At 28.8% G+C, this 10719-nt stretch overlaps 1 protein-coding gene across 1 annotated transcript; it reads right to left on the bottom strand.

The window, feature by feature from the left end:
• Nucleotides 1-4341: 4341 nt before the first annotated feature.
• Nucleotides 4342-10300, bottom strand: LOC111039242. Its single transcript, XM_022322646.1, has 3 exons — nucleotides 10081-10300; nucleotides 9330-9524; nucleotides 4342-4942 (listed from the first exon to the last, which is right to left on the bottom strand). The coding sequence occupies exons 1-3, from the start codon at nucleotides 10187-10189 to the stop codon at nucleotides 4578-4580; spliced, it is 669 nt and encodes a 222-aa protein (XP_022178338.1). The 5' UTR covers nucleotides 10190-10300; the 3' UTR covers nucleotides 4342-4577.
• Between the last annotated feature and the right edge of the window lie 419 nt (nucleotides 10301-10719).

The following is a 10719-nucleotide window of genomic DNA, read 5'->3' on the forward strand; positions in this document are numbered from 1 at the left end:
ATAACATACATAATTACAACTATACATGCATTTCTATAGAAAAAACTACAATATTACCTAAAGTATAAATATTGAAAATCTTACAACAATAGCACTGCCAGATAACTCATTTTAACTTTTTAAGAGACGTAGCTGGTGCCACAATATCTTAAAAATAAACTGGCCAAAAATTAATCTAAATAATTCATGTCATCATTTAGTAAGGTTCTTTCATCGAATGGCATTCCTTTCTGTTTTTTTTTTAAATTTATTTTTATTTATGTATTATTTTACTATACATGATTGTTTTTGGTTATAGTATATAGGTACCTAGTTACTTACCTATTACATACTTTTTATCAAATTTACTTGTTGTGCTTTGGCAAGAGATCGATAGATAAATATTAAATTTGAAAAAAATGTAACTGGATTTTAACTGTGCTAAATACCTTAATCTATATAGTTTATAACTCTTAGAAGTTCAAAAATAGAAGAGTTTAGACGAGACCAACATTTTTTGTATTAACTATAAACGAGTAAAAAATATAGATACATTGTTCAGCCTTGTTTTAATAACGGCAATGATATACTATTATATGACAGGTAACGTGTAAAATATAAACTATTATTACCAAACGCATTTTAATTAATTTTAATAAGCATTTTCCAAGGATCAAACCTAAACAACGCTTCGAAGGGAGAAGAAGAATCGACGTTTCGATCCACTTATTATACGTATATGTCTCTTTAAGTGTGGTTCGATGATGTATCTGCCAATTTACTATACTCGAAATCCATTCGAAAGTATTTCTGTATCGCGAAATACAAGTGATAACCTTCTTCAATATAATATTGCATAACGCATGCATGGCTTTGAAACTTTGTAAGCTGCAAACCAAATATATAAATAATTGATATAGTTTTCTCGTATCTTAATAGAGTGTAATAATTACATTCTTTTGAAGTGGTGTCAAGTATCTTTGGCGTATATGCGTGGGCGAGGGGGGCCGAAGTATACATTTCAACGACCTTCTTATAACTTTTGACTTTTACTGCACCAGATAGATATAATATTTTATTTTTAAAATTTCCAATTTCTAATTTCTAATTGAGAGAATTAAAAAACTAATATTACATTGTAGCACGAGAAGGGTTATGATTTTTAAGTTGGTTAATAATACTGAACTTTTTACCTAATGCAGTATGATTGAAAATCCAAGTATTGACAAGAGGACATTTGCTATTATTTAACGAGTAAAAATATCACGAACAAAATGATATAGAAAAAGTATAGAAAAAAAAATACTAATTTTAATGAACAAACTTAGGTAATTTTTTATTTTATCTCATTGCAGAAATGATATAAATCTCATGCAGCTCAATAATTTCATAATCTACTAAAAACACCATCGTCAACTATCGAGTGCCTATATTTAATTTTATATTTTCAGTATATTTCTTATTATAATACTTTATTGATAAAACTTATAATTTCTTACTAAAGTTTTAAAATATTATATTGTTTGACTTATTTTGATAGAGGCATGACCAAAGGTAATAATCATATAAAACAACAGTTTTCTTTACATTCCTATGAGCTGCTTATAAAAGTAAAATAATTCGAATTAAAATATAATTTTTTAAAAACCCTTAACTGAAACCTACCTTTTTTAAAAACATAGTTCAAACTCAAACCGATGGTATAAAAATTTCAAATTTTCAAAAGTCTAACCTAAAAAACTTGTTTCAAAATCGAAACCGTTAGAATTTCAAGGCTCGATGCATAAGTAATATTTACAGAACGGTTTATTGATAGGATTTAATTTGGAGAAGCCACCTACTGTGAATATTATTAGCGTTTTAGATAAAATAATATAAAAAATGATAACATGGTACCAAATATCAAACCAGATCATATATATGTCACGTTACCAGTGTATTTTCAACCTCTTGGGGCGAAAGGGAAATTTCCAGACATTGGTAAGGATTCATTTTGTAAAATTCAAATGAATGAAAAATGTATTTAGGGATAAAATTATTATTTTTGAATAATATGAAAAATAATTGTCATAATTTTCTGTTTGTGTTTAAATGTATTGTTGTAGAGGTACCAGTTTTTTTTTTTAATGACGCATTTCACTAATTGTTGTATGTAATATGTACGTAATTACACAAGTATTCAGCTTTTGCGTACTAATATTTTATCAATATTCAGTAATAAATAATAACAATGTGAATTTCGTACCCGTATGGAAATAGAAAGCTTAATTCAATGTCCTATAATTTTATATTGAAAACAATATAAACAATCATGAATGCATTAAACTATTACTACATTTTGATAATAATAAAAAATAATGTGTTAGCTATAACAACTTACAAGCCAGCTAATAACCTTGTAGCTGTAACTGGTGATAATGATAATAAATAACAATACAGTTATAAAATATGAATAAATAACTATTATAAACACAATTTACTTTGAACTAATTTTATGCGACGACATATTTATTTAAAAATATATTGTTACAAATGAACATCGATAAATTATGCAATTTTATAAATGTTGTAATGACCTGTTTAAAAAATAATATCTTTTAATTAATTAATGCAAATATACATTTATTTTTTTTACTAATTATATTAAAATATACTCAAAAATATTATAATATTTGATGTATTACTGTTTAGTATACATATATAATATCATGTCAGAAGTATATTACAGTAGAATATGATTTCTTCTGACCAAATTTTCATCACAATAATATGTAGTCTTAATTCTTAAACTCTTAAACATTATATTATATATGTATTCAATAATTGTATAATAATGATTATCCATCTTAAATTATAATTTTTTTAAAGAAACACTCTGGTACGTCTTACATGGCCGATTCAGTACGTTTTAAAATTAAGATTTTATATGGATTGCAATAAATCTACGAATTACAAGGGTTGTTTTTCGACCTGAGTGTCTGGCGAGCAACGGAGCAAACATATTACAGTTGGTGTTTGTTATGTCGACCATAATCGACAGACAGCGTATCTATTCTATTTTACACCCTTTTATCTCTCCCTTTCTCGCAGGCACTAGGTTCTGCTGATAACGTTTCTACCCGTCTTTCTACTTCGCTATATAACCAGGTATTTGATAACTTCCTGTTGTACACCGCTGAACCCTAAATCCCCGTTAACACGGTGACATAATAATAATATATTCAAACCGTTTGTCTGCACCAGACAAGTTGAATTTGCAAGTACCTAAGAGGTTTATTTATTTATAAATAATATATAATAATATATTGTGCGTGTTTGACAAGTTACATTTTACGGGTGTTATATTGATAGATTACATGTTATACTGTCGCATGTTGTATATGTTAAGCAATCGATCCTACACAGAGTGATCAATTAAATTACCTAATCAAGAAACGACGGAAAACCATTTGGTTTCTGCAGATCAAATAAAAAATGCAATCGATATATTTGGATGGAACTGAGGAGGTATACTAATAAATACAGATTTAGATGTATTGGTTATTAAAATCAGTTATTTAAATATGTCTTTTACATTACAACTGTGACTATATCTTGAATTCTGCATTATTATAGATTTACTGTGGTTTTAAAATATTAATCGATATTCATTATTTAGGCGCGTAACTGCTTTATGGTAAGTTATCAGTATTAAGGTTAGTAATGAACATTGTGATATAAAAAACTTGTTGGAATGGTTGTACCTATCTCTATCTATATCTCCCACTTGTACAAAATAGGCCATACAGTAATATAGTAGGTATAATCATAACACATTACACAGATGGATAATAGATTATTTTGGAATTGGTTTTAGACCCAGGACATAGATAATAAAAGTAAAATGAAACAACATTTTCGATGGTATCTGATATTAACTTTTACAAAACACGAGCAACAAATTTTAAGTAATGTTAATTATAACGTTTTTAGTAACTTGAAATATGTAATTCCTCGATTTATTGTTCGTCACAATTTCACAAGTTTAGTTTGTATTAAATTTCAATTATTAAACTAAATATAATTATATTCACTGAGACAATTTAAATGAATTATTATTGAAATGAACAATATGGGAAATAATATGATTATTATCTTATACAATTTTAAATGTTAAGACTTAAATATTTATATAAAATTATAAAATATACTTAACTATTTATTTAAATATGCATAGTTGAAGCTTGAAAATTCAATAACATCAGAAACCCACTAATGGATTAAATTGTAATAACTAATAATAAATAACGGTTAACAGTAGTTAATGATACTGCTAATATAATTTAATTAATAATTTATTAAATAACGATTGTCACGTATAATATACGTAATAATATGAATAGGTACATGCGATATATATTCATAAATAGTACATTAACATATAACGTTGATACGAACCAACTCGACTGATACTCAAATATTTACCAGTTATAAAAATATTATTTTTTCAGCATTCACGATTACATAATATAATATTATGCGACACGGAATAATAATATTATAACACTATCTATTAATTATGATTGTGTTGGATTATGCAAATCGAGTTTTCGCCAAACTCACTGCACGCGAGGTGGTTTGACTTTGTTTTTTTTCACGACCGTCGAAGTTGGGTCGGCCACAGCCACTGCCGCCGCCGCCGCCGCCGTCGTTGCTTCCGCTTGAGCGTCGGCCGGATCTTGAGGCAATGGAGGTACCAGACCACCTCCATCCTCTGGTTTCAGCAACGCCACGCCCTGGGTACCCATACGGACGCAGTTGAAGTCGACGTCGAACACGGGTTTTTTCTCGGTCTGTGCTTCCAAGCTCAAGCACACGTGGACGTTGCGGCCCACGAAGTACACGTTGCTGAACTTCAAACACACCCGGCTCCGGGTCCAAGCTGGCGGGAAGATCGGCACGCATATGGGTCTCGGATTCCTACCTAATACGTATAAAATAATATTTAGTAATTAATAATGTGTTGGTAATAATTAATAATCAACGTTCAACGACCGATTGGTTATTATATGAGTCTAAATAAATGCCGGTTCTTCAGTCGTGCAGACGAATTGATCGCTACTAGCGAAAATAAAGTGATGAAATTATGCTGCTTTGTAAGAAAAAAAGGCACAAAGGCTTAAAAATAATTTCAACATGTGTTTTTATATACGATTAATATTCCTCAAAAGTTAAAAGGGGAGTATCCGAGTGGGTTCCCGTTTGTGTTCAGGTCAAATAGTTACTATTATCATTTTTAAGCATTCTTTGCAGTATACAATTATATGTACAAAATATAAACTAGACAGTATACAATTTGAATGTACCTACACTCTATCCTATACTTTACAACGAACTGCCGATAAATTGTTATAATGGGGTGTTCCAAAACTATAGCTGATAATCGAACCTTTAGAAATCGGACAACTTCAGAAACTATTTTTCGGTCTGCCTTTATTGTCACCCGAAGACGACGAATGCTGTTTTTATAATGATTTGATGGTCACGTTGTCTAAAATTTGATCAGTTCAGAAAATGTGCGTAATTAAACGGAAACTTAACTTATAATAAAGTGGGTACTATTTTCAAACAAGACCCAATTCTAGTTCAATGTGAAGTTGAGGCTTGGGAAACAATTCGGTACCAGCCATCCTAAGGCATGGAGGATAAAACAATTATTTAGCCAGAATGCTCATGAAATCAGATATACCTACCAACAATCTTCACTTACACACATGACACTTCATATCTATAGGTATATGAGTTTCATTAAATATGAACAAGTTCAATCATATTATATTGGACAACGGATGGAATGTTATAATATAATTGGAATAACGGCAAGTGTTGAGAACAGTTAAGACATTTACGATACATATTTAATTATTTATTTATTTTACTCCATTCATTTAACGTAATAGTAGGAATTCAATGCTTCCCATATAAACTCTTTAATAATAGGTACAGGATAGATGCTATGCAATTTGCTTCATACCACACACGAAGGAAAATTTTTTATAAAAAAGTCGTTTTAACCTAGTACAAGGGTAATATATTATGAGCATGGACAATTCCAATATAATCAAAAATAATTACGACAGTTATCCACTTCCTTCCGGTAAAATATCCTTCCTAACCTACCTGACTACCTTGGCTAACCATTATAAAATAATTCCACCAAAAAATAATCAAGCAGCATTTGAATTCTCCCTGTTAGAATTTATCTCGTGCCTTTACGTGATCGCAATGTATCTGCAAATAGGCTTTTTTATCACCGATATAAATAATATTAAAACAAATCGGTAAATGTAGTACAGAATGAACTTTCTAGAGTGATTTTCATAAATGTGGTACCTAGTTAAATTTAAGACATTTCACTTAGCTTATAAGCACGTTTAAATAATCATAGTAAATTAATTTGATGCATGTATAATATAGCTTAGAAAAAAATATTTCAAATTAAATGCTCAAAGTAGGTTACGTGAAAACTGTAATACGCATAACTCATTTCATTCAGGTTAATATTTAGAAACTTACTTTATGAGTTAAAATTGTATTGTATATGATAGTTTTATTATATATTGTTATGACAATTGTAATATTTTTAATTTGTTATGGTTAAACTAGATGTCATCTAAAATAACATATATTTTAACATGATAAAACATTATTTTAGAAATAAAATGTGATCAACTACGGAAAATATATTATTTGTTTTTAAACGACTAGTTATAATAATATTATAATCGGACATTTTCTATCAAATACGAATACCTAGTAAATTACATTACAATAACTCTTAAGTATCTTCGAAAGACTGGTCAATTTATTGACTCACGATTTTCATAGAAGAAATTAAATTAAATTATGTAAAGGTAAACACATGCAATTGCGTCACCATTGTTAAATACATTTTTGCTTCAGACCCGGTGACAATTACTTGATATTATGCCTATTAATTAATTGTACTGGATATACTTTTTATGGAAATTATTAACAATATTCTGAAACAAAACTTTTAATATTAAATGTATTGAATTTTCCGACAATTTATTCACCCAATGCCAATGCAAATGTTTATCATAGATAAAGACCTAACTTTTGAACGGAATTCAGAATCAATCTTACTAGAGTTTATACTTATGCTATATTTTGCGTAATAGACCAGAATAAATTTACGGATATTACTTATAAATTTATGACATCTAATAATCTACTTAGAAACCAAATTATGCAAATAATAGAATACACTATAGGTTAATAGGCATTATAACATTAAGAAAAGAAAAATGTTTATGCTCGGGAAGTCACGAATAAAAATGTTTGGTCACATCAAATGAGTGACATTTATGAGCCAATGGCGATGGCTGATATATTAATGGTCGAAAAGATAAATGATAATAATAATATAGGAACCGTGTATTTGTCGCTTCAATAGTTTGACATTATAATTGAAATATGTGATTGGCCAAGATAACGGTTTCATTATGAAGTAAATCCTCCATCATACGTAGTTACCATAAATAATTGGATACCTAAATGTCAACAATAGTTTATATCGCTGGTAATCAGAAGTTATTAATAATTTAATTGCCCCTTTATTAATACTACCAGCAAAGCCTTTTAGGACAAGGGTTGATGTAGAAATTAAAATATTATTTCCTTTTTAGAAATGTGCCACTTGGACATGTGGTGGTGGCATTTTATATTATCGTTATAAAGTCAAACTTTTAATGAATTTATTTTATTTTATCAAATATGTTGGGTTTCCGTTTGAAACGATTAATAATTAAATAAACTTTGATTCTGTAAACCATAGTAGTATTTATTATACACGTATAATGTAGATCGTGTACAATAATAGTATTTATAAATATTTTTGTTTTTATTTCATATAGTTACATCAGTCAGATAGTAATCATTTCACTAAATTAATAATTGTTATAGAATCAACAAAAAATGTATTGATTGAAAACAAATGTACCTAATACATTTTGTGCTAAAAATAAATAAACAACAATATTCAAAAATAAGCTATTGTTTACTTGAATTAATATGTAGGTTGTACATTAGGATAAACAACTATATAATAATATATTAGTAGGCTTAGAACCATATTTTTATGAATTTAAATTTATCACATAATAAGTTAATTGCATATTTTGAAGTAGGTAAAATTAGTTAATGGAAAAATACAAAATATGCAACTGTTTGATTTAATAATACTAATAAATAGTAATAATTCATTGATCTGGTGCAATATACAAATACATATAGGTAATGCGAAATTAAAAAAAATAATTTTTACACATAATTTTAGGACTTCGTTTACAGTTAAACATGCCACCACTTTAATAATAACAACCACATAATTACTCAATTATTGTTACCTAAGTTAATACAATATCTATTTATTTTTACACATTATTTTCTAATTATTTATTTTTATTTTGTAATATGTTACCATTGGCTACCATTTAAATAAACAAAAATATTATTTTTTTCTGGACTAAAAAAAAATACATTTGTGAGCTACCCTTTAGTTACATATAGAATTAAAATTAAGCTTAAAAACCTGCTCCACGATATACTCTTTCATTTGAAAAAAAGCAAGATAATCGGATGAATAGTTCCAGAGAACATGCATGATAAAATTTCCATTTTCACATTTATATATTATATAAAACTATTTTGGTCAAACGTTTTTGTTTACCAACTATTATTATTATTTATTCTTATATCAATTATAATTGAGGCAATATTTTACTATTAAATAGAATTGATTAAATTTATCAACATATATTTTAATATTTAATGCACTTTTCCAAACAGCTAAATAAAGCAAATAACAAAAGTCATACGAAAGAAGTAAAACCTTACGATTTGCCACTTGCATAACGTGCTTTGTTGTGGAGTGAAAATGTAATTTTGTAAGTAATATTTGAAATATTATCGTGATATAGGTAACGTATATGCAAATTTATATGCATCTAATACTCATTTAATTAGCATTTTTAAAAATAATATTATCTTTTTAATTTGTGTTAACTAATTAATTATGTTTTCATTCTAATCATGCTGATCATGATTGATTTGTATTAAATTGTAATTGTTTTTTTCTTTTTAATTTTTAACCAAACGTCCAGACATGATGATAAATTCATAATTTTATATTTTTGTGATATTGCCTAATCTCTATTATAATTATTATCATCATTGCTGTACCTGTGAATTAGCTATTCATTTAAAATGTGCCCACTTTATTTAATTCCATAAACTCAAGCATACATTCTGACGACTTTTATATTATATTTAATCATATTTAAACTCACCTGATACATCTCTATTGTAAACGGTGTAGTCGTTGAACAATATACGCACGTTGAATTCAAAGTCATCGGCGTTATATGTTATGTTGGTGCACAGCCGTTGCCGTATGTTGAGGTTAAAGTTTTGAAGAATATTTCCGCTACAACAGCTGCATTTGCTTTCTTGGCATTTGCACGGATACGTAATATCTCTTGACTCTGGAAGTTCATAAAAATTACTTACGTTCACATTTTATTTAGACGTTAAGAACCATGCTGAAGTGTGGTTTTTCTAAAATTTTTTTTTTATGATAACAGTCATGTTTTAAATATATTTATTCACACAGGTAAGTATCAAACCATTTACAATATCATATTTGTTTTTTTCGTCAACACTTTTTATATAGTTAGCATCGAATGAATATACCTACAAATTATATAATATCGATCGAACAACATATACAAATTATTTAAATACAACCAATCCGTGCAACTACGATGGATCGATCACGGCTGCGATTACTGTAAGAAAGTTGTAACTTTTTTTTTAAAACGTCCAGCAAGTTGTAACTGTAGTTGCTTCATTTTGAGAAGAAAAAGTTTTGGATGGAAAAAAATCACAAACTCTGGGCGAATCTATTAGATTATTATTATTGCAGTACGTCCAGAAAATAACAAAGTAAAATAGTCTTAACACCAATCGTTTTAAACCGGAAATCACAATCTGTTTAAACGTTATAAAATATTATGTATTATGAAAGCGGCAACCACTTACCCGGTGAAAAATTTGAGGGCGAAATATCGTTCACTTGGTCACCGAACACGTGGCCCGGGACGATAATTACGAGGGCCGAGGATAAAACGATCAAACGAGCTGTAATCATGCTGACGAGTGAATGATGTCGACGACAACCGCGTGTGATCGGACACGTAGAAATCGATAAACTATAATAATATGGTGTATGTGACGTGTACGCAGAACTCCGGAGAAGAAAAAGTTAAAGTTTCACCTTGTCGCAATATTATTTTCGTGTGTGTGATATTTGAATTTCTCCATCTCCACTTCTTCAGCACTGCAGTGAGCATAACATCATCTCCCTGCCATCGTAATATTACATAGTTTACCTGTAAGATACGGCGAAAAACTCGAGAGTGGTGTCGGTGTGTTTGGATTGAAAATGACACATGCAAATTGCATCATGTGAAACCGGACATACATCCGACGAGTTTTTAAAAACATGTTTAAATGTAGAATGTATTATTATTTGTTGTATGAAAAATGTAACCTGTGCTAAGGATGCATTTAACCAGGGGTCTTCAATCTTTCATCCGCAGTCGATCGAATCCGAAACACCTACACTTCGGCATCGCGCACCAACATTGTTTAGAGAGCCATGGAAAGATTTGAGAATGC

The sequence above is a fragment of the Myzus persicae genome, unplaced genomic scaffold, assembly GCF_001856785.1.
Source record: "Myzus persicae strain clone G006 unplaced genomic scaffold, MPER_G0061.0, whole genome shotgun sequence".
Classification (NCBI taxonomy): Eukaryota; Metazoa; Arthropoda; class Insecta; order Hemiptera; family Aphididae; genus Myzus; species Myzus persicae.

Excerpts from the sequence above, each read along its gene's own strand:
- LOC111039242 (XM_022322646.1), bottom strand. The coding sequence starts at position 10,189 with ATGATTACAGCTCGTTTGATCGTTTTATCCTCGGCCCTCGTAATTATC. Across the intron at positions 9,525-10,080 it reads GCCCTCAAATTTTTCACCGG|AGTCAAGAGATATTACGTAT; the intron begins GTAAGTGGTTGC and ends ATGAACTTCCAG. Across the intron at positions 4,943-9,329 it reads TTACAATAGAGATGTATCAG|GTAGGAATCCGAGACCCATA; the intron begins GTGAGTTTAAAT and ends TATACGTATTAG.